This window comes from Haematobia irritans, chromosome 2 (genome assembly GCF_050003625.1).
Source record: "Haematobia irritans isolate KBUSLIRL chromosome 2, ASM5000362v1, whole genome shotgun sequence".
Lineage (NCBI taxonomy): Eukaryota > Metazoa > Arthropoda > Insecta > Diptera > Muscidae > Haematobia > Haematobia irritans.
In genome coordinates, this window is record NC_134398.1 from 91,029,318 (window position 1) to 91,054,486 (window position 25,169).

Genomic DNA, 25,169 nt, shown 5'->3' on the forward strand with positions numbered 1-25,169 from the left:
ATTGTATTTCTTACTAATCTTTTTAATGGAGATATTGATTCACACTACCTAACCTCGAAAATTTGCTATAATGTTCCTAATCGTTTAACAAGGAACTTTTTACTCTTAAAGACCGACTTTTGTAGACATAACTATGAATTATTTAATCCGCTTAACGTTTTTGTAGGAACTATAACTCGGTGTATACATAGCTCTCGTTATCTGAATCGATTCCTGCCATAAAGGAAACTATACTTAAGTTGGACAATAAGGTTGCTGAAGCAGAAGGTTGCCTTCTAATTTTTAAGGTAGATTGCTATACATTTGAGTCTGACTGCGGGAGTCCCTATTGTCTCGCTGTGGCCCCTACTGACCTAAAGGCTCAGCGGGTCCTTTCTCGCCAATTTTCAAACACACGATGCGCTCATACTCTGACATTTGGAATTTTTAGCCTTGTTTGGCTCAGCGGGGTAATGGGGTCCCTTCTGACCTATCTGTTGATACATGTTGTACCTTTATTGAGTTCCGCGGATCCCCTACTGGCTCAACGGGGTCTCTACTGACCCATCTCGAATAACTAACTTAAGAGACCTTTCTGACTCGCTGTGGTCCTTACTGACCTATAGGGTCCCTTCTGGCCCACTTGGAATATAGAATTGTATTTAATTGAAATGTTATACTTTGTAATATCCCGGCTCCTATTAGCCATGTAAATAAATAAATAAAAACAGTCAAGCAGAGTTTGGAACAAAGAATTAAACAAGATACTAGAGGCTAGTGAACTGCAAAAGTCAAAATATGATCCACGTGTATTTTATAAACTCGAAGACAACAAACATCTTATAGTAGCTGTATATGTGGATGACATCTTACTGTTCTGTAACGATGATAATTGGCTCAAGAGTATAAAAGGTCACCTTAACCGTAAATTTCCCATGAAAGAGGAGCCGCGAAACAAATTCTTGGAATGAGAATCACTCGTGAAGAAGGTAAAATTTCTCTTGATCAAGAAAACTATATTGAGAGCATTCTTGAAAAATTTGGAATGAAGAATGCAAAACCAGTCAGCACACCTATGAATGCAAGTGAAAAATATTCAAAGGATGACTGTCCTACCACATCCGAGGAAATGAAGAAAATGGAAAATGTTATGACCATTCCCAATAAACACAAACGTTTGAAAAATACTAAAATTCAATAATTTTTCAAACATTTTTTCAAAGGATTAGGGTAATATTCAAGTTGAGAAATTGTTGAGAAAATCGCGTTCTCAACAAAAAACAGACATTACCCTCAACAGTAAAAATCAACACAATAGCAATAATTTCTCAATTGTAATCCTCAAATTGAAATGCATCGCTACTCAATAATTTCTCAAACAGTTTTCAATGTGAGAAAAATAAAAAATTAGCATTGTTGCGAATACTTTCAAACCACAATTTGTATGAAAGTCAATCCTAGTTCTAACTGAAAGTCAATACTAAATTTCTAGGGATTTTGTTAATTTTATTATTTTTTTCGTTAACAAATATAATAATCTTAAAAATAACATTAATAATATATAAAAATAATAATATAATACCAATCAAAATGTAATTATCTTATTAAACGTATTAATAAATAAAACTATGAATACAACTTTAAATATCTTAAACATTTTTACATGTATAATTCCATTTCCTCCATAATGTTGGTATCAAATAACTATTAATTAATATGCTGGCAATTTGAAATAATTACTATCGAGGAACTTGCTGGCTTGTGTGTTAGAATAGATTCCAGCAAGAGGAAATCACAAAATATCAAACTGATGACGGGATGTAAATTGATGTAATGCACATTTTCATCCAGAAGTTCTTGATATAGGAATTGTTGCACTTTGTTTTAATTGGTTGCACTTTGTAAGTTTTCTGAAAACTTTTCTTTGTTGTTTCCTTCATCGGTTTTTCATCGGCCAACATCTTTCAAGAATATACCATCCAATGATTTTAGTTTTCTGCAAAACAATCGAGTTTTGTGATTTCCATTATGTTTTCATTTCACTTTTTATTTTGGCTTACCAATTTGTATTTCTTCCAACTGACCACGTACTTCGTGATTTCCTCAAGAACGTTGGTGTTACAAAATTGTTATTAAAATACTGGCAATTTTCAGGAACTTGATGACCAGATAATTGGAATAAATTTCCAGCAATTTCAATTCACAAAATAACAAATTAAACCGATGATGCGATGTAAATTAAACTATCGATGTGATAAGTTTTTTTGGTTGCACTTTGATTTATGGAAACTTTCTCTTCTCGATAAGCCACTATCATTTTTCATCGGCCAGCCTCTTAATGTGTCCAAGAATCAGCATCCAAATATTTTAGTTGTCTGCAAAGAGATTTGAGTTAAGTGACTTCCTTAAAGTTTTCATTTCGTGTTTTAGTTTTACTTACCAATTATTATAAGCAATTTCAATTGATTATTAAAAAATTTCCACATTTTTGTATTTCTTCCACGAACTTTGTTGTTCAAAGTAGTATTGAAAACCATGTGGTTTTTTCATTGCATTTCAGGGTAGTGTTTTGTCAAAGTTTTCTCCAATTATCTTCAACACATTTTCGAAGTTTTCGTCAACATTTTGCCAAATTGGTTGTAATTCGCAAATAATTTGAAGATGTATTGAAGATGAGCTGTTTCAAGTCAAGTTGAATTTATGTTGAAAATTATATTTACCCTCAAACTGAAAAGGTGTTGCATTTGAAAAACGCTCATCCTGTGTTTATTGGGTTAGTCATCGTGAAGCCACTTCTATTATAACTCCCTTATCCCTTTTTAAGATCAATCGATATGGCATCACCATAAAGGGAAAGGGCACAATGTCATTGTTGTTTACCTTTGTATTATTATTCTTTTTTCTGATATACATACGATCACATCAAGAAGTCACCTTTTGTAATTTATCCTAATTACAATTGTTTTGTTGTTAAAAAATATTACAGTATTAGTATAAAGGCGTGCGTTTTCAATTATCGTTCATTGGGAACATTTTCAACGACACAACAGTTGGCGACGAGAGTGAAACCAAATAAATTAATTTTTATTGTGCAAATTAATTATTTCATTTTTCTACAACTGGTGCATCAACATCTAGTGCAGTACAAAATGGTGGCAGTGCAAAAATAAATACAATTTTGGTTCCCAATTTTGATATCTTCGACCCGGCAAAGGACACATACCGAAATTACATTCAACGGTTTACAAATTACGTAACCATGAAAGGCATTGAGTCGAATAAAGATTATTGTACGAAGCTGCTTTTAAATTCAATTCGAGCAAAATACTTCAATATGGTCACATCGCTGGCGGCGCCAAAAATTGCAATGGAACTGTCATACGACGAGTTATTGAAATTGTTGGAGTATCATTTGATACCGAAAAGAAATATCTTGGTGGCACAACATATATTTTTGTCAAAATACCAGACGGATGGATAGTCAATTTCTGAATATGTTGCAATGCTTCGAACGGACATTGGTAATTGTGAATTTGTTTCAGAGTGCGAGTGCAAAAGTTCAATTGCTGATGCATTTTTACGTGCACAATTTATTCGAGGAATTTCTTGCAATAGTATTCGAGAGCAATTGCTGCAATCAAGCTCATCGAAGTTTGAAGAAATCGTTTTAAAAGCTTTAGCTTTAACATAGAAGCAGCGAAAGCAGATGCAAAAGAACTAACGCAATCACAAACAAATAGTTCAAGTGCAACAATTAATAAAATTTCAAACAAAAGGAAAATACCAAAGCGTCCTAATGTGCAAAAATCGAGGGGCAAAGTTAATTATGAGCAACGTGGTATAGCTGGCTTATGTTTAAGATGTGGCAAAAATAATCATTTTGCAAAAGATTGTCGTTCTAGTGCAAATTTAAAATGCAATTTGTGTTCTAAACACGGGCATGTAGCAAAAGTCTGTATTGCATCTCTTTTGGCGGATAGTCCTAATGCGGGACCTACATATAACAACAAAAACAAGTCGATTTCAACAAAATAGTCGACGTATAACAAAGCAGCTATGGTAATGTAAATTCTAATCGATACTATGCTAATATACTATGCCTTCTATCAAGGCAAAGTTATAAAATTCGAAGTTGATTCTGGATCTGGATTTTCATTTCTACCCCGAGGAATTTTCAATAAATTAAATTTGTCAAACAAACTTGGAAGTACGATCATACACTCAAAATACATTCAAGCCCGAAGGGAATGTTCGAGTTCATGCTGTTTTCAACAACATTTCAATTTATGATGACCTTTATATTGTGCCTGATGGCTCTACAGCCCTCATAGGTCGTACTTGGATTCGTCGATTATGCATTAATCTCAACGAATTGGATGAAATCAACAATGAGTCAACTATAAATTCAATAAGCGAATTAAATCATATTGATGATTTAATGTCAGAATTTTAAACAGTTTTTCAACAAAAGATAGGTTGTGTACCTAATTAAAAAGTCTCTCTTCGACTTCGAGACAATGCAAAACCTATTTATATCAAAGAACGCCAAATACCATATGCATTAGCAGAACGTGTTAATAACCCAATAAACACAAACGTTTGAAAAATGCTAAATTTCAACAATTTTTCAAACAGTTTTTCAAAGGATTAGGGTAATATTCAAGTTGAGAAATTGTTGCGAAAATCGCGTTCTCAACAAAAAACAGACATTACCCTCAACAGTGAAATTCAACACATTAGCAATAATATCTCAAGTGTTATCCTCAAATTGAAATGCATCGCTACTCAATAATTTGTCAAATAATTTTCGATGCGAGTCAAATTCAAAATTAACATCGTTGCAAATACTTTTCAACCTAAATTTGTATGAATGATATCCCCACTTCAAATTGAAAGTCAAAGCCAAAATTCTATGAATTTTGTATAATTTATTCATTTTCATCAAAATGAAATAAATAATAATACACTACACTACATAATACACTACAATACCAATTGATAAATAATAATCTTATTAAACATATCAACAAATAAGAAAAAAAAAACAAACAACAAAACTTTAAATGTCTTAAACATTATTAGTAAACACTTTTGCATTGATAATTCGATTTCCTTCCTTTTGGTGTCATAAAACAGCATTACAATTTATTAACCTGCGGGCAATTTGAAATTAGGAACGCACTGGACCGCGTGTTAGAATTGATGTCCAGTAGAAGGAATTCACAAAATATCAATTTTAAACTGATAATAGCATATGAATTAAACTGACGATGTGATGCACATTTTCATCCAGAAGTTGTTGATTTCAACAATTTGTTGTTTTTAACAATTTTAATTGGTTGCACTTGTAGTAATGTTTCTGGAAACTTTTTCTTGTCGATAAGCCACTCATTTTTCATTGGTCAGCTTCTTAATGTTTGCAAGAATGTAGCATCCAAAGATTTTAGTTTTCTGCAAAGAAATTTAAATTTAGTGACTTCTCTAAAGTGTTGATTTAATTTTTCATATTGACGTACCAGTTATTATAAACTATTTGAAGCAGTTCCAGTTAATTGTCCACCATTTTTTCATCGGTCAGCTTTTTAATGTTTTCAAGAACGTAGACTCCATAATTTTAGTTTTCTGCAAAGAGATATACATTTAGTGACTTCCTTAAAGTTTTATTTAATTGTTAATTTTCACTTACCTACTTTTATAAATTATTTGGTTATTTGTCTAAAATTTTCCATTTTTTTAATTTCTTGCAAGTGACCACGAAATTCGTTGCACAAATAAGTATTGAAAACCACATGGTTTTTTCGTTGCATTTTAGGGTAGTGTTTTGTCAAAGTTTTCTCATATTATCTTCAACACCTTTTCAAAGATTTCGTCAACATTTTGGCAAATTGGAAGTAATTCGCAAACAATTTGAAGATGTATTGAAGATGAGCTATTTCAAGTCAAGTTGAATTTATGTTGAAAATTATATTTACCCTCAAACTGAAAAGTTGTTGCATTTGAAAAACGCTAATCCTGTGTTTATTGGGAAGGAGATCGATGAGTTGGAAAATCAAGGCATTATAACCAAAGTGACTAATAGCGATTGGGGGGTCACCTTTGATAGTAATCCCAAAAGCGGATGGAGGGGTACGCCTCTGCGTTGATTATAAAGTCGGAGTTAATATGCGGTTGGTAGATTACTTTACATTACCCCATTCCAAGAGTGGATGGAATTTTTATTTCTCTTAAAGATTCGAGATTTTATTGTCGTCTTGATCTCTACAAAGCATATTTACACGTGCAAGTTGATGATTTGTCATCTGAGATACAAACGATCTCAACACATCGAGGTACATTTCGAATGAACCGCCTGTCTTTTGGAATCAAGACCGCCCCAGCAGAATTCAATAGAATTATCGATCAAATACTGCGTTAGGTTCCAAAAACAGGAGCATACTTCGATGATATTTTGGTTCATGGCGAAACTGTAACTGAGTGCAACTAAAGGCTTGTTTAGCGCAGCTAAAACAAATACGATATACACTTAAATCTTTCAAAATGTTAATTTTTTCAAGAACGCATCGAATTTTTAGGCCACTTAGTTGAATTCAACAAAGTGCAAAAATCTGATTCTAAAATAAAAGCGATTGTCGAGATGCCACAACCCAAGAATGTAGATGACGTCAGGAAATTTTTAGGTATGGTGACCTACTATTCTCGTTTCATACCTAATACGTCAACACTTACCGCACCGTTACGGAAATTATTGTGCAAAAATTCAATTTTCAAATTCGATTCAAATTGTAAAAATTCTTTTGAAGCTTTAAAGCAAGAAATAGCCAGTAGCCGTGCTCTCATGCCATTCAACCCGGATCATGCAGTGCAGTTTGCATGTGATGCTAGTCCTACAGGCATTTCTGGTGTGCTATCACATTTAATCAACGGCGAAGAGAGGCCAATAGCTTTTGCTTCAAGGTCATTAACGTCTTCAGAGAAAAATTATTCTCAGCTGGACCGAGAAGCCTTAGCCATTGTTTATGTGGTTCAATATTTTCATGAATATCTTTACGGTAGATCATTTAAGCTGGTTACTGATAATAACCACTATCACGAATTTTGCATCAAAACTCTAAACTACCGCAAATGACTTCGGCAAGACTTCAAAGGTACGCAGCATTTCTAGCTGGATATAATTATGAAGTTATAGCAAAAAGGAGTGAAGAAAATGCAAACGCAGATTGTCTTTCACGTGCACCAATAAGTACAGACATAAAGTATATAAATTTCATCGATAAAGAAGTGCAGTCCATTTGTAATTCAACTGTGCAACAAATATCATCAACAAATATTAATTTCAATCCAGAAAGCTACAAAATCGGATCAAAAACTTTCTAAAATTATGTTCGACTTGCAGATATGGTCGATACTGAGTACCAGGGCTGTGGAGCCGGAGTCGGAGTCTGAAGATTTTGCTGGAGTCGGAGTCGTAAAAATTTTGCTCGACTCCGACTCCGGCTAAACCAAATTTTTTAAAACACTTCATATTTTTGTAACTAAGCAAGTTTTTACGCAAATTAGTTTCCATTGCGTTATTCATTCGATCAATGTACAGCATGATTGTAAATGAATATCAACTTCCAATTACGGCTATCTTTTTCAGTTTCCTAGAATGTTAGATTAGCAGATGGGCTGTATCGACCATTTTAATGTCCATACCAATTTATTTGAAATATTTCGAACAATCGAAATTATTTTTTTTTTATTTTATTTTAAGGCCATATACATATGTGGAATATTGACAGAATTTTTTTTCAAAGTTTTATCAAATTTTATCAAAATGTTATTTCTATAAAAAGTTTTGTCAAAATTTTATTTCTATAGCAAATGCTGTCAAAATTTTATTTCTATAAAAAATTTATTCAAAACTTTATTACTATAGAAATATTTTTGTTCTCTAGAAAATTTAGTCAAAAATTTATTTCTATAGAAAATTGAGTCAAAATTTTGTTTCTATAGAATATTTTGCAAAATTTTATTTCTATAGAAAATTTTGCAAAATTTTGTTTGTTACACAAATATTTTTTCAAAATTTTATTTCTATTGATAATTTTATTTCTATAAAAATTTAAGTCAAAATTTTATTTCTATAGAAAATTTTGCCAAAATTTTATAGTAATAGATTTTTTTATTAGAAAATTTGGTCAACATTTTATTTCCATAGAAAATTTAGTCAAAATTTTGTTTCTGTAGAATATTTTGCAGAATTTTATTTACTACACAAAAATTTTTCTAAAATTGTATTTTTATTGATAATTTTCCAAAATTTTATTTCTATAAGAAAAAATTGTCAAATTTTATTTCTATACCCAATTTTCTCAAAATTTTTTTCTTACTGATGCTCACTGATACTCACTGCTATAAAAATGTATCCAAATTTTATTTCTATATAAAATTTAGTCAAAATTTTATTTCTATAGAAAATTTAGTCAAAATTTTGTTTCTATAGAATATTTTGCAAAATTTCCTGCAGAAATAAAATTTTGTTTGCTACACATTTTTTTTTAAATTGTATTTCTATTGGTAATTTTTTCAAACTTTTATTTCTATAAAAAATTTTGCCAAATTTTATTTCTATAAAAATTTTATTCAAAATTTTATTTCTATATATTTGGTCAAAATTTGATTTCTATAGAAAATTTCTCCAAAATTTTATTTCTATAGAAGATTTAGTCAAAATTTTGTTTCTGTAGAAAATTTTTAAAAAATTTATATCTATATAAAATTTTATTTACTTGCATTTTTTGTTAAAATTGTGTTACGTCCCATAAAGTTAAATTTAAATTTTAAGTACATAGATTTTGTAGAAGTATATACAATTTTGTCTAAATCGATTCAGATTCAAATTCAAGAATATAAACCTTTATATAGCTCACAACAAATTTAAAGGATTTGAGATAGTATCAAAAATTTTGGTCCACAAATTCATATACTGTTGGTATGTTCTCATATTAAAGGGTGATACGGTCAAAATTTGGTCAATATAAACTTGACGTATTTCTTTCAATTTTGCATTTAAAAAACCTGAACACCCCTCATTTTGAAGGTGTGTGTGTGTAGAATGTTGCTCCTATTTTGATTTTGGAATTCACTCTTCAGTTGTCAAAATGCCGTCCAAGCAAGAAGAGCAGCGTATCAAAATTTTGCTCGCGCATCGCGAAAATCCGAGCTACTCGCACGCAAAGCTGGCAAAATCGATAAAAGTTGCCAAATCAACCGTTACGAATGTAATTAAAGTGTTTGGGGAACGTTTATCGACAGCCAGGAAGTCTGGATCGGAGGGAAATCGAAAACCGGAAGCCGCTGGGACGACAAAGAGAGTTGCCGGTAGTTTCAAGCGAAACCCTAACCTCTCTCTCCGAGATGCCGCAAATAAGCTGAGTGTATCGTCTACAACCGTGCATCGAACCAAAAAACGAGCCGGACTATCGACTTACAAGAAGGTAATGACTCCAAATCGCGATGATAAACAAAATACGACGGCCAAAGCGCGATCCCGGAGGCTGTACACGACGATGCTGACGAAGTTTGAATGCGTGGTAATGGAGTTTTATACGGCAAAAGGAAGGGGAAAGGTAGCAGATATTTTCAAGCACATAAAACTATCAAAGTCCGCAAAGAAATATCTGGTTTGGCAAGCCATCTGTACCTGTGGCTTGAAAAGCAGCATTTTCATAGCTTCCGGGACTGTCAACCAAGAAATTTACGTGAAAGAGTGTTTGAATAAGCGTCTGCTGCCTTTCCTGAAGAAACTCGGTTGTTCCGTACTGTTTTGGCCGGATTTGGCATCTTGCCATTACGGTAAAAAGGCCATGGAGTGGTACGCCGCCAACAACGTGCAGGTGGTTTCCAAGGACAAGAACCCTCCCAACACGCCAGAGCTCCGCCCAATTGAGACATACTGAGCTATTGTCAAGCGGAACCTAAAGAAGACCAAAAAAAACTGCAGGTGTCAAGCGTGAGGCCCGGCAATTCGGATTTGGAAAAGCGAAAGCCTAACTGAATATTTTTCCTGAATTTTATATTAATTGAACTTGAAAAAGAAATTTAATTTGATTTTTTAAATAAACGATTTCACCGATTTACACGCGTTTTCCCTTGACCAAATTTTGACCGTATCACCCTTTGATGGGTATTTATATCATTATTTTATTTATTAAGCATTGCCCTAAATTTGAAATATAGAGTTCAATTGGCATCTAATGTGCAATTAAGACCTTTTTTGCACACATAAATAAATATGATACTTTATATCGATCCACTTACGGTACCCCCACAATAGAACTACAAATTAGTGGTATTAAAATTAGATTTAGTTATATTACCCGGAGTCGACTCCGGAGTTGGAGTCGGAGTCGAGCTGATGAAAAATGCTGGAGTCGGAGTCGGAGTCGAGCAAAATTGGATCGACTCCACAGCCCTGCTGAGTACACAATAAATTGCGGAATTCTATTCAAGGGGTAGAGAGTGATTATTCCAGATTGTTTGCAAAAAGCCGTTCTTGAGGAACTTCACCATACACTCTTAGGGACAACAAAGATGAAGCAATTAGCGAGGCGTTACGTCTACTGAACAGCCATTGATAAAGACATCGAGTGCAGCATGCGCTTCAGTGCAAAACAGTCCTACAAAAGTAATTTTACACCACTGGGGGGAACCGCATCAAAACTGGCAACGTATTCACATTGATTACGCTGGGCCTTTTCAAGGCCATCAATTTCTAATTGTAGTGGATTCTAAGTCGAAGTGGGTGGAAGTTGGAATGTGCTCCACTGCACCATCATCTTCGTCAACCATAAACATGTTGAGCAATATATTTGCAAGAACCGGCTTTCCTGATGTTATCGTCTCAGATAACGCTACAATCTTCAAAAGTGAAGAATTCAAATCATTTTGTCACAACTGTGGAATTTTCCAGAAAGTTATCGCTCCTGATCATCCTGTGACCAACGGTTTAGCCGAGCGAGATGTGCAGACTTTGAAAAAACGCCTATCGGCTATGGCAGATGATTCATCGTCAATTTCAACTAAAGTGCAAGAAATTCTGTTTCGTTACAGAGCTACTCCTCTAAACAACGGTAAATCGCCTGCTGAACAATATCTGGGAAGGCAGATTAAAATAAAGTTGGATGTATTAAAACCTTCAAAAATGACATCATCTTCAAATCCGGAGTTACCTGTCAGGAAGCTACGTGTGGGAGACAGAGTACAAGCAAGGTATTACAATGCAAACAAACCTTCATGGAAGCTTGGTACTGTTACCAAAAAACTTGGTCGTCTTCACTACCTTGTTCGTTTGGACAATGGGTTCATTTTTAAACGCCATAAACGAAGCCACCCAGCTACTACAGCGATTATGGTCGACACTAGCTGGGTGAGTCTACAATAAGTGGGGGTTAATTGTTATGACCATTAGTCATCGCGAAGCCACTTCTATTATAACTCCCTTATCCCTTTTTAAGATCAATCGATATGGCATCACCATAAAGGGAAAGGGCAAAATGTCATTGTCGTTTGCCTTTGTATTATTATTCTTTTTTCTGATATACATACGATCGCATCAAGAAATCACCTTTTGTAATTTATCCTAATTAGAATTGTTTTGTTGTTAATAAATATTACAGTATTAGTATAAACACCCAGAGAAATGGTTGGTTGCAATTCGATAATTACAATGAGGAAATGATGTCAATAACATATTTTTTGTTACAAGAACAATGTTTTGATTATTTTCCCCATTATACATGGTATGACGCTACAAAATTTGCAAAACGGGGAACAGCATTTACTTGATAATAGTCCGCAATACATTGAATAAAGTTTATCCCATAGAAAAGAAGTTGCCTTCAGGTAAGTATCGCACCGAATTATAAAAAAGGAATATTACAAAAGTTTCCATAAAAATTGCAGGCTTCATACACCAACAAACACAAATACTTTTTACGGCAAGCGAGCTTTTTATTGTATTAAGAATACAGGAAGAGTCTAAGTCGATCTGTATTTATATCTAGAGACTTAAGGAAGAAATTTCTGGCAAGTATATACCACATAATTGCAACCTAATAACCATGTCATTGGTATACAAACATTACCTATAAAAAATTGTAATGTAAATTGATCTCACATATATGTAGATCAAAAGCCTTTGTTGTTAGCACCTTTTGTATTTATTTTCGTAGTTTATTATGATTGTAAATCTTGTAATAAATTAATAAAATCTCAATATAATCTGCCCTTTCATTTGATATTGGAATTTGGTTAGGATAAAAGTAAAGAAAATCGAGGGCGGTTGCACCAACAAACAAGACAATTAGTATAAAATTGCGACAACCCATGCAAAGTTGATCCAACATACTACCATGTAGTTACAATTGCCAAATGTTAGTTGTGCTGACAGATATCATTGATAGTTGATGGAACCACCTGCTTTCGGTTGGCAACGAATTTGTTTTCTGGGTGAAGGCGTGCGTTTTCAATTATCGTTCATTGGGAACATTTTCAACAACACAACAGAAAATATTCCTTGCCAGGAAGCTATCGGATGTCTTATGTTTTTGTTGCAATGCACTAGACCAGACATTACAATCGCTATAAATAAATTGAGTTGCTTCAACGCAAATCCTGGAACCCATTCGTTGCCTCAACCGAATTATTTGCCAACCGAAAGCAGGTGGTTCCATCAACTATCAATGATATCTGTCAGCACAACTAACATTTGGCAATTGTAACCGCATGGTAGTATGTTGGATTAACTTTGCATTGGTTGTCGCAATCTCATATTAATTGTTTGGTTTGTTGGTGCAACCGCCCTCGATTTTCTTTACTATTCCAACCAAATTCCAATATCAAATGAAAGGGCAGATTACATTGAGATTTTATTAATTTATTACAAGATTTACAATTATGATAAACTACGAAAATAAATACAAAAGGTGCTAACATCAAAGGCTTTTATCTATATGTGAGATCAATTTACAAAGGGATGAAATAATGTTTGTCTTTTTTTATAGGGATACTTTTGTACACCAATGGCGGATGGTTATTAGATTGTTATTATGTGGTCAAACTACAGATCCTAATTCAATATATACTTGCCAAAAATTTCCTTCCTAAGCCGCTAGATATAAATATAGATCGACTTAGAACCGCCGTTGGCTCGTGCTATGTGCTTAATACAATAAAAAAGCTCGCTTGCCGTAAAAAGTATTTGTCTTTGTTAGTGTATGAAGCCTGCAATTTTTATGGAAACTTATAATATTTTGTTTTTACTAAGTCGATATGATACTTACCTTAAGCCAAATTCTAGTTTACACTTGGTAATGCGAACATTATTATTCAATTTATTGCGGACTATTAAAAAGTAAATTTAGTGCCGCTGTTCGCCGTTTTGCAAATTTTGTAGCGTCATACCATCTAAATTGTCAATGTTGATATTACTATTTACTTGTTGCAACAACTACCTTACGTGCGTCCCATGATTGAACTAAAATTCTTTTAGTATACTCAACTTCTGGTTATACTAACCATTTGTTGATTCCCATGGTGTAGGTCGCACTATGCTGGTGGTTAGCTCAACATCATAAAACTAAATTGATCGGCATTGGTTATTGTAATAGTTATGGGAATTCCTATTTGATTTGCTGAACTTGTTTACAGTTGTATTGGATATATACTGGGAGAAATAACTAAAACATTGTTCTTGTAACAAAAAATAGGTTACTGTTATCTCCTTATTGAAATGATCGAATTGCAACCAACCATTTCTCTGGGTGCAGGAAAACCATATTTTAACCTTTAACCGGTGAGGTGAAATTTTTTTGCGTAATTTGCGACGTGTGGTAAATTTTACCCCCTCTTTTACATTAATATTTTTTCTGTAAAAAAATGGTTTTTTTGTATCATTATTATATTTGTTGATTAGTAAACATTGTATTTAACGAAAATAAAACAATATTTCGAAATATTATATGTTCTTTCAATGATTAACATATACTTTATTTCACACGTCTTTTTTAAAATATATGTAAACGAGTGTTCGAGGTGGTAAATTTTACCACCACGTACCCAGTTAAAGGTTAAGGTATTTGCGTGGCACCTCAAAATTAAAATTGAATTTCATGAAAGATGAGAGAAGTGGTATCATCGGATACACTGACGCAGAGTGGGCTGGTAGTGTTGATGATAGGAAATCTACGACAGGCTATGTCTTTATCGCTCAAGGAGGAGCCATATTCCGGTGCTCAATACGGCAACAAATCGTAGCCCTCACATCGTGTGAAGCTGAATACATTGCTCTTTCAGCAACTGTTCAAGAAGCAAAATAGTGGAGTGGTATAGAATCACATTTTTGCCCGAGTCCAAAATCGATGCAAATAGCTTGCGATAATCAAAGTGCCATATCGATTGCATCAGCAAGTGGAGACCATTCCAGTCATTCCGTCATCACTTTGTGCAAGATCAAATACAAAATGGAAAGTTTAAGGTGAACTACATAAGCACAAACGAATAAGTTGTTGATATCCTAACGGGCTTCAATAGAATATCCAGATTAAGGAGGAGTATTGGGATTATAATATCATGTAATCTACATATCCTATTATATCCCTATTTGTATATATTTATGTATTATGACATTTCGCTGCCAACATTTTTTGAATTTGGGGGCGCTTCTGAGAATCCCCACTACGTCGAAAACAATCATATACGACATCGAAAACAATCATATACGACAAAAAAAGCACCGTCACTATTGAGAAGTTGTACTACGCAAAGTTACTACGAAAAAGTTTCTCATCAGTGCAATTATTAGATGCCTATTTAGATCAATTTCGAAGGACGCCAATAAGAACCCCTGCAAACTATCAGAAAAAGTGCATTTTAAGGTAATTGTAGAAGAATCATTGTGGTCAAGTAAAACACGATTGTGTAGATGTTTATTGATTTGATTAAACATTTATAATTTCTTTCTATAACATTTTTCGGTTTATCTCATCACATTTAACATAATTTTTTGCATTAATAAAAGAATGATGTTGAGTTTTAAGTAGCAAGTTACATATTGCAGCGTCTATCAGCCAGTTTGTTTATTTTCGATGGAGACAGCGTGCCTGGAAAAATATTTGAAAAACGATCACTTTATTCTATGTGGAAAGTCGAAAATTGTTCACCATATACCTTTCACAATTTTAAGCGTAATATCTATGTTTTCAGAACTTTTTTTTCGTTTTTATTTAAATAAAATATAACAAGCTGGTTGCGCTTGACGTTTCACAAAAAATAAAATGGCTCTTCTAACAGTAGTGATGGCAAAATACTTTCATGTACATTTTGTACTTTTTGATATGCTTCCCCCATCACAGTTCGCGATGGTTGTGGTGACATTTACGAGTCTGTGGTAGCGATGAGGATGAAATGGAACTTTGAAATGCTGGCAGGGTTATTGTATTCCTTATTTTATTGACATTTAGTAATAAATAAAGTGTACTTTTTCCGCTGTAACCGTGCACTCTGCTACATTATCAATGCTTTATTCTTAATTGCAATGATATTCTAAGAAAAGATTTTATTTTAATTTTATTATTTTTCCTCTTCACACGAATGTTGATTTTTTTATTCTTGTAATCTTTCTTACATGTTCCCTGCCAGCATTTCAAAGTTCCATTTCAACCTCATCGTTACCACAGACTCGTAAATGTCACTTCAACCATCATGAAAAGGTACATCAAAAAGTACATGCAAGTAATTTGCCATCCCTACTGTTAAAAAAGCCATTTTTTTTGTGAAACGCCAAGCGCAACCAGCTTGTTATATTTTAATTAAATAAAAACGAAAATAAAGTTCTGAAAACATAGATTATACGCTTAAAATTGTGAAAGGTATATTGGTGAACAATTTGGTGATTTTCCAAATGGAATAAAGTGATTGTTTTTCAGATATTTTACAGACACGCTGCCTCCATGGAATAAAAACACTGGTTGATAGACGCAGCAACCTGTAACTCGCTACTTGTAACTCAACATCATCATTAATGCCAAAAATTATGTTAAATGTAATGTGATAGTGGTATAAATGTTATATTTTTAAGAATTTGTAAATGTTTAATCAAATTAATAAATATCTAAACAAACGTGTTTTACTCGACCACAATGATTCTTTTACAACTATCTTAAAATGCACTTTTTCTGATTGTTTGGAGGGTCCCTTATTGGCGTCGTTCTAAATTGATCTATAAAGGCACCTAATAATTGCACTCATGCGAAACATTTTTGTAGTAACTTGGCGTGGTACAACTTCTCAATAGTGACGGCGCTTTTCCGACGAGTTTTTGATGTCGTATATGATTGTTTTCGACGTAGTGGGGATTCTGAAAAGAGTCCCCAAATTCAAAAAATGTTGGCAGGGTTATATAACTATAATTTATTCACACATTTCGTCTGTTTTATACATTTATAGTTTGCTTTCTCTTTTTCTAATTTTTGTAATAAGACCGTTGTGATTATTGAAATTTGGGATGAAGCATTTTGTTTTTCAATTTAAAAATCTTGTTTCTTTTATTGTTATATAAACAGAGTATAGGGCTTTACTTTTTTTGTTTTAGTTTTCTTTTAGCTTTAACAATAAAAATCAAAATTCAATTGATCTTGATAATTTGCTTTTGAAAATTTGCCAAATAGAGTTTCGTTTTAATTCGCTTTTTTTTTGTTTTTTACTAGATTAAAGTTTTCATTACTTTGAGATCAATATCAGAAAAATTGATTTCTTTATTGAGAATTTCGTCTTTCGTGGCTTAAATGTCTAAATCTGTGTTTTTAAATTTTTCTTTTGTTTTGGTTAATTTTGAAATTCGGTTATGAATATTCATATAATTGGAATTGTGTTAAGAGGTTGTGTAACATTGTAACATATGCTTGCATAACCCTAATTACGTCATCAGGTTAAGCGCTTTCAGTTGCAGTTTCATGTGCAATTCTTAAACCTTTATAACTTCCTTTCTTGACTTTCAAATAATATTGAAGAAAATGCACCCAATGTGCTTACTTTGGCAACACTTCTTCTTTTCTTGTCATTTGTACTCACTCATTTCTTCTCTCCTGGGAACAGCTAAAAAAACATATGTGTATTACACATTTCCAACCCCGGGAAAATCGAGATGCACATAAATAGTTTCACTGACCATATGTTCTACCAGATTCACTGCACCACAATTTCCCGGGTTGCTTTAGCAAAAATGCTAACTTCAATAAAAACTACCTCTGTACCCTGGCGTTTCTTCGGCACAAATCCAACAGCCCGTCTCCCAAAGAAGAAGCTCGGAAAACTTTCCTCTTACAACTGCGTCAGACCTTACTTCAATCGTACTATTATGCGCTTTACAGACTATCAGTTCTGAACGGAATGTCGGTGTTTGTAAAGAACCTTACAGTGTGTCGAATCGATACGACTTGTCGGCGATGACTAAATAATCGAAAAATGTGTTATCGATCCCATAAACATGTAGCAGTATCGATTATGCCTTCGGACTTAACATATAATGTGCACAATATATGGGATATGATCGACACGAGCACTGTCGACCGGAATAACTGATAGTCTGTAAAGCGCATAACTTCAAATTGATTTTATAATGGATAATTGTCCGCCGCCGAGGGAACAAATTTATATCGGCTCAGCAGTCAAGCCGCCGCCAGAGGCAAAAATTTAGTGTCCGCCGCCGACAAAAATGGGTCGGCTTCATTCTCTGGTGCACAATATATGGGATATGTTTAGGGATGCCAGACGTGCTCTTTTAAAGAGCACATGTGCTCTTTTTTACAAAATGTGCTCTTAAAACAAGATGGGCAAAAAGAGCACGCAAAAGTGCTCTATTTTTAGTTAAGTACTATTTTTGTGCTCTTTGTATACATCACAACAAATATTACTCCAACGCGATTTAATAAATGGTAAAAGTAAACTGAACATACGTAAATGTCACACTACGAGATTTTCCTACGCCATTATTTTCTAATTAAATAGTGTTTTACTTTATATATCAGAGTCATAGACCTTTTAATACATAGATGAGCCATGGGCGTCAAACTATGTTTGACAGTTCCGAAGATTACGAATAAACGAGAAAAATAAGAGCACGCTTACAATCTCTTTCGTTTCGTTTATATTAAAAGTTCATATTTGAACAAAAAATTGTGACCAAAATCGCGAAAATACGAAATTTAATTTTGAGCAGCATTGCTCTTTACGAACAACACAAAAGCAAATGCACGAAAATTAATGTTTGGGACTGACTCTTTACGAAAAAATCAAAACGAAATGTCAGAAAATTAATTGTTGGAACTGACACATTTTTTTTAAAGAGAATAGTGGATCATCTATGTATTAAAAGGTCTATGATCAGAGTCGAAGAAGAGCACGCCGATGTTGCTTCTTCAATTTGTACTCTGTTCTAAATGTAAACAAACTTCTTTCAATAACATTTTTCACAAAAACACCAATGACTTACAAAGTATTGTAAGAAAATTAGCTTGAGTTGAAAGTGGTTTATTTTACGTATTTGTTATGAACCTTTTTTATGTTTAAATGAATTATTATGGAATTAAATGTTTTTATTTTATTTGAAAAAGTATGCTCTTTTTTTCGTATGTGCTCTTTTTATAAACTGAATGTGTCTTTTTGCCTCTTCAAAATCTGGCATCCCTAGATATGTTCGACACGAGCACTGTCGTCAGGAATAACTGATAGTCTGTAAAGCGCATTAGACGAGACAATCACTCTTTTGCCAAAAATAAAAAATAAGTATGGTCCACTCTAACCAAGAAGAGTATAACAACCTTCGACCGTTCAATGCAACTTCATCTTGGGCAATGAGAATGAAGTTTCTCTTTCCTCTTCTAAATGCAACAGAATGCACAGAGTGACCTTTCTCAAATCCATGCTCCACGTTGTTGAGTCCGATAAACCAACCATGGAGTATCTACTCCTTCTTTGATCAGTACATTCATATGCCAAAAGTTGACAACATATAGCGCTGGCATCTATTAGCAGCTCGAGAGGCCAGGGTAAATCGTTCGGCGAATGAGCGGTAAGGCATTCGAATATCAATTAAAATAAACCCAGTGGCCGTCACAAAATTTAGTTTTTTGGTCGTCAAGTTTTCCAAGAAATATTGCAATTTACTCGCCTACTTACTTTAAAGAAAATAAATTACCAAGGCGACCAATTAGTTTTTAGCAACGGCGACATATCATATGTTGTGGGAATGTGATAGTTACCCTGCCAACATTTTTTGAATTTGGGGGCGCTTCTGAGAATCCCCACTACGTCGAAAACAGTCGTATACGATATCCAAAACTCCTCGGAAAAGCGCCGTCACTATTGAGAAGTTGTACCACGCCAAGTTACTACAAAAAAGTATCGCATGAGTACAATTATTAGGTGCCCTTCTGGATACATTTAGAAGGACGCCAATAAGAGCCCCTTCAAACAATCAGACAAAGTGCATTTTAAGATAGTTGTAAAAGAATCATTGTGGTCAAGTAAAACACGATTGTTTAGATGTTTATTAATTTTATTAAACATTTATAAATTCCCATAAATATAACATTTATACGACTATCACATCACTTTTAACATATTTTTATGCATTAATAAAAGATTGATGTTGAGTTACAAGTTGCAAGTTACATGTTGTAGCGTCTATCAGCCACTGCTTTTATTCCCAATGGAGGCAGCGTGCCTGAAAAAATATTTGAAAAACTATCACTTTATTCCATTTGGAAAGTCAAAAATTGTTCACCAATATACCTTTCAAAATTTTAAGCGAAATGTTTTCTTATCAGTGTACCCAATAAACACAGGATGAGCGTTTTTCAAATGCAACAACTTTTCAGTTTGAGGGTAAATATAATTTTCAACATAAATTCAACTTGACTTGGAATAGCTCATCTTCAATACATCGTCAAATTGTTTGCGAATTACTTCCAATTTGCCAAAATGTTGACGAAATCTTTGAAAAGGTGTTGAAGATAATATGAGAAAACTTTGACAAAACACTACCCTAAAATGCAACGAAAAAACCATGTAGTTTTCAATACTTATTTGTGCAACGAAGTTCGTGGTCAATTGCAAGAAATAAAAAAATGGGAAATTTTAGACAAATAACCAAATAGTTTATAAAAATAGGTAAGTGAAAATAAAAAATGAAATAAAACTTTAAGGAAGTCACTAAATGTATGTATATCTCTTTGCAGAAAGCTAAAATTATGGATTCTACGTTCTTGAAAACATTAAAAAGCTGACCGATGAAAAAATGGTGGACAATTAACTGGAACTGCTTCAAATAGTTTATAATAATTGGTACGTCAATATGAAAAATTAAATCAACACTTTAGAGAAGTCACTAAATCTAAATCTCTTTGCAGAAAACTAAAATCTTTGGATGCTACATTCTTGCAAACATTAAGAAGCTGACCAAAGAAAAATGAGTGGCTTATCGACAAGAAAAAGTTTCCAGAAACATTACAAGTGCAACTAATTAAATTGTTAAAAACAACAAATTGTTGAAATCAACAACTTCTGGATGAAAATGTGCATCACATCGTCAGTTTAATTCATATGCTATTATCAGTTTAAAATGGATATTTTGTGAATTCCTTCTGCTGGAAATCAATTCTAACACGCGGTCCAGTACGTTCCTAATTTCAAATTGCCCGCATGTTAATAAATTTTAATGCTGTTTTATGACACCAAAAGGAAGGAAAGCGAATTATCGATGCAAAAGTGTTTACTAATAATGTTTAAGATATTTAAAGTTTTGTTGTTTGTTTTTTTGTTCTTATTTGTTGATATGTTTAATAAGATTATTATTTATCAATTGGTATTGTAGTGTATTATGTAGTGTAGTGTATTATTGTATATTTTATTTTGATGAAAATGAATAAATTATACAAAATTCATAGAATTTTGGCTTTGACTTTCAATTTGAAGTGGGGATATCATTTATACAAATTTAGGTTGAAAAGTATTTGCAACGATGTTAATTTTGAATTTGACTCGCATCGACAAATTATTGAGTAGCGATGCATTTCAATTTGAGGATAACACTTGAGATATTATTATTAATGTGTTGAATTTCGCTGTTGAGGGTAATGTCTGTTTTTTGTTGAGAACGCGATTTTCTCAACAATTTCTCAACTTGAATATTACCCTAATCCTTTGAAAAAATGTTTGAAAAATTGTTGAAATTTAGCATTTTTCAAACGTTTGTGTTTATTGGGTAGTGTCACTTACTTGGAATTGAATTGGAACTTTGAAATGCTGGCAGGGTTCAAACTGCTATAATAATTTTGCAAATTTTTAGATCAGACAATTTGAATGAAGTATAAATTTGACTCGATCCATTGGGATAACTTCAAATTGTCCGAATAGCCAAATTTATATTGGCTTAGTCGTCCATCCGCCGGATCTAAACATTTAGTGTCAGCAGCCGACGACAAAAATGTTTCGACTTCATTCTCTGTGATCGGCTTTTGCTTTGTTGACAGTTTTTAGTGGATACTTTGTTCTAAGAATTACGTGAACTTTCCTAATACGGCGTTCTCACCAAGGTTGTTTTGGGGTTTAAGATGTTTTCCCTTTATAAGCATTTCAAAAGTCGTTTTCCCCATACAAAAAATTATGTTCAAACACAAGTTTTTCTCCAAAACACATTTTATAATGTAATCGCCCCTAATTTGGAATATGCTCTGACTGAACATACTCATTTCACAATATATGTCAAAATATTCAAATAAATTTCATCGAAAAAATGAATAAACAAAGCCTTTGGAGACCATAGGGACGTGGAAATAACTTAAAAAAATGTTTTCCCTTTGCGATCGCGGTATTTATTTGAACAAACGGTGAGTATATTTATAATTTAAAGGAAATGGGAATTTCGAATTTCCATGGAAACCGTCAAACTAAAACATCTCAACTCGATATGAACGGTGAAATGTTTTAGAAAAACGAGTCAGTGGGAACATAGCATAATGTGAGGGTATTGTAATAAATGCTAAATTGGCACATGGTCTAAAAAAGTTAGATATTTTTAATAACTGTATTGGAAAAATAATGCTAAAATTCGACTTTTTTGTGGTATGGCAACCCTTGGTGGGGCCACGTCACTGACGTGAAGTAATCGAACGTAAAACTTGGATGTTTTTTGCTGATGTATCCGGCGTATCGGTCTATTAATTTGTGTATGAAAATTTGGTTTGGCTATGTAAAACAGGCTAATTATTCAGTGGATAAAAATAATCCGTTCTTGTATTTCTAGTTTAAAGCAGAAATCTTCCAAAACTAAATTAATTCACGTGGAATAACAACAATTAGGGGATTTGCAAGCACGGGTTAAAAATGAATATTTTTCGATTGGCTGGAGACTTGGCGCACGTATTTGCCATAATAGTGCTGCTTCTGAAGATTTGGAAAACAAGATCCTGCGCTGGAATATCAGGAAAGTCGCAAATTTTGTTTGCACTCGTGTACTTGACGAGATACTTGGATTTATTTACGACGTATGTGAGTTTGTACAATTCCGTGATGAAAGTACTATTTCTAGCGTCGTCGGGAGCGACAGTGTATTTGATGTATGTTAAATTCAAAGCTACCTATGATCAAAATCACGATTCATTCCGAGTGGAGTTTCTTTTGGTGCCATGCTTGCTACTATCTTTGTTAATCAATCACGAATTTACGGTAATGGAGATTTTGTGGACATTTTCTATATACTTGGAGTCTGTGGCTATTTTACCCCAGCTGTTCATGGTCAGTAAGACTGGAGAAGCAGAATCCATAACCAGTCATTATTTATTTGCTTTGGGATCATATCGTGCGTTGTATTTGCTAAATTGGGTCTATCGCTACATTGTGGAGTCACATTATGATTTGATCGCGATTTTTGCTGGAATTGTGCAAACTATTTTGTACTGCGATTTCTTCTATCTCTACATCACAAAGGTGTTGAAGGGGAAAAAGCTTCAATTACCTGCATAAATAGTTCCAGAGCTCAATACCATTTATACTAAACCCGATTTCTCGTGGTGTAATAATAAGAAAAATTAAACAAGACAGATACAAATATTATCTGGATACTGCAATTGGAAACTTACAACTTATCTTTTATTGTCCAATGTATGACTTTTCAATGCTATTTGATACACATCCTTGAATTGATACAAGTCTTATTAGCCTAAGGTTATATTCGTGAGGAAATTTATGTTTATTACTTTGAAGTTTGTATTAAGTCAATAAATACACATACCAAATTATTTGTGTTCACATTACATTGATTCAAAAGTATCCAAGGTTTGTAATTTCTGTAGCTAATATAAAGTTGGTTCGATTAACTGATTTATGTATACTTAATTGTAAAAATGTTTGACAAATAATGTATATTGTATTTTTTGTAATAACATGTAGAAATAGTAGATGACAGCGCATATTCTGAAATTGTAACTGAGTGTACTTTTTTTTGATATTTTCTGTCAATAAATGACTATTTTGTGCAATCCTAAGTGGAACGGTGATAGATTCTTAGGGTGAGCTTTCGAAATTATTGAGATACTTATTTTGGAACATTGGGAATTTATTTGCAAACGAATGACAATACAACTGATAAAGACTCGAATTATCAGTTTTAGGCCGGTATGCACCTCTAGCGAAAATTTTCATTCCCATAAGAAATGCATTGCTATTTATGCTAACGAAATTTTCGGTAGCGTTCAATTTCGTAAGCTGGTATGCACCTCTAATGAAAATAACAGGGTTGTCAAAAGCATATTTTGGCAGCAAACATTTAATTTATTACAATCATTGTGTGCGTAAAAGTTTTAAAAGGTCTGTAAATAATAAACAGTTTTTTTTAGGAATATTTGGAACATATATTAACAATTTTTAAAAGCGATTAGCTGGTTTAAAATTTTTGCTAGTGGTGTAGACTTAAATAAATTTTCGCTAGAGGTGCATACCGGCCTTTTATTATCATTCGTTTGCAAATATATTCCCAATGTTGCTGAACTGAATAGTCTGTGAGCCTGACGGGAAAATTTCCCCTCGGGGTTCTGCAAGCTTCGTTTAGCACGTTTAGGTGGGTACCTTCTTAGTTATTTTTGCGAATACTTTTCCATAAATAATCAAAATTATAAATGCAAACGAACTTATTCCTATAAAGTCTTGCCGAAATATAGAGGAACAAGAAACTGCGCATCAATTGCGTTAATTTATCTGATATATTGGACTGTTTAAATAAAATAACCGCGAAAAGCGAACATAGTACTGACCTTTTGGCATCATTTGGGAAAATTATTCACCCAATTTTTTACAGTCTTATTTTCAAAGTGAATTGTTAGAAATCCAAATAAAGTTTTTGATAAGTATTGGATGCATGAATAGAATCAAAGCCCAACAAAACAAGGTTAAAGTACCCTGCCAGCATTTCAAAGTTCCATTTCATCCTCATCGCTACCCCAGACTCGTAAATGACACAGCAACAATCGCCAACTGTAGTGGGGAAGCGTATGAAAAACTATGAAATGTACATCAAAGTATTTTGCCATCACTATTGTTACAAGAGCCATTTTATATTTTGTGAAACACCAAGCGCAACAAGCTTATAATTTATTTAACATACAACATATGTTTGCAGCGTCTATCAGTGTTTTTATTCTCGATGGAGGCAGCGTGTCTGTAAAACATCTGAAAAACAATCACTTTATTCCATTTGGAAAGTCAATAATTGTTCACCAATATACCTTTTATAATTTTAAACGAAATACCTATGTTTTCAGCACTTCATTATCGATTTTATTTAAATAAATTATAATAAGCTAGTTGCGCGTGGTGTGTCACCAAATATAAAATGGCTCTTGTAGCAATAGTGATGGCAAAATACTTTCATGTACATTTCATACTTTTTGATACGCTTCCCCATCACAGTTGGCGATTGTTGTAGTGTCACGAGTCTGTGGTAGCAATGAGGATGAAATGGAACTTTGCAATGCTGGCAGGGTATATTCAACCTTGAAAATAATGGGGGGAGAGTTGTTACATATCCAAAAGTTATTGTGAATTACAATCGACTCTATAAATACAACTACTATTGCAATAACCCTTTAAGCGTG

General features: G+C 33.3%; 1 protein-coding gene and 6 long non-coding RNA genes across 8 annotated transcripts; 2 read left to right on the top strand and 5 right to left on the bottom strand.

The window, feature by feature from the left end:
* Positions 1-1,369: 1,369 nt before the first annotated feature.
* Positions 1,370-2,749, bottom strand: LOC142223277 (uncharacterized). The gene is made up of 3 exons (XR_012718654.1): positions 2,420-2,749; positions 2,040-2,354; positions 1,370-1,975 (listed from the first exon to the last, which is right to left on the bottom strand). It is a non-coding gene; the product is annotated as an uncharacterized LOC142223277 (long non-coding RNA).
* A 10,128-nt stretch (positions 2,750-12,877) lies between these two features.
* On the bottom strand, positions 12,878-13,757 carry LOC142225747 (uncharacterized). The gene is made up of 2 exons (XR_012719397.1): positions 13,305-13,757; positions 12,878-13,245 (listed from the first exon to the last, which is right to left on the bottom strand). It is a non-coding gene; the product is annotated as an uncharacterized LOC142225747 (long non-coding RNA).
* Positions 13,758-14,915: 1,158 nt separating this feature from the next.
* On the bottom strand, positions 14,916-15,796 carry LOC142225746 (uncharacterized). Its single transcript, XR_012719396.1, has 2 exons — positions 15,190-15,796; positions 14,916-15,122 (listed from the first exon to the last, which is right to left on the bottom strand). It is a non-coding gene; the product is annotated as an uncharacterized LOC142225746 (long non-coding RNA).
* A 3,759-nt stretch (positions 15,797-19,555) lies between these two features.
* LOC142223280 (uncharacterized) lies at positions 19,556-19,927 on the bottom strand. The gene is made up of 2 exons (XR_012718657.1): positions 19,813-19,927; positions 19,556-19,744 (listed from the first exon to the last, which is right to left on the bottom strand). It is a non-coding gene; the product is annotated as an uncharacterized LOC142223280 (long non-coding RNA).
* A 44-nt stretch (positions 19,928-19,971) lies between these two features.
* LOC142223279 (uncharacterized) lies at positions 19,972-20,968 on the top strand. The gene is made up of 3 exons (XR_012718656.1): positions 19,972-20,190; positions 20,259-20,364; positions 20,430-20,968. It is a non-coding gene; the product is annotated as an uncharacterized LOC142223279 (long non-coding RNA).
* Positions 20,969-22,117: 1,149 nt separating this feature from the next.
* Positions 22,118-23,318, top strand: KdelR (ER lumen protein-retaining receptor). 2 transcript variants are annotated; one of them, XM_075295575.1, is made up of 2 exons: positions 22,118-22,270; positions 22,325-23,318. In XM_075295575.1, exon 2 carries the CDS (start codon positions 22,405-22,407, stop codon positions 23,041-23,043), a length of 639 nt encoding a protein of 212 aa, XP_075151690.1. In that variant the 5' UTR covers positions 22,118-22,270; positions 22,325-22,404; the 3' UTR covers positions 23,044-23,318. The 2 variants fall into 2 exon arrangements, with proteins under 2 accessions (XP_075151690.1, XP_075151691.1); XM_075295576.1 differs by having other exon boundaries at positions 22,118-22,247.
* On the bottom strand, positions 23,123-24,902 carry LOC142225752 (uncharacterized). The gene is made up of 2 exons (XR_012719402.1): positions 24,801-24,902; positions 23,123-24,744 (listed from the first exon to the last, which is right to left on the bottom strand). It is a non-coding gene; the product is annotated as an uncharacterized LOC142225752 (long non-coding RNA).
* Between the last annotated feature and the right edge of the window lie 267 nt (positions 24,903-25,169).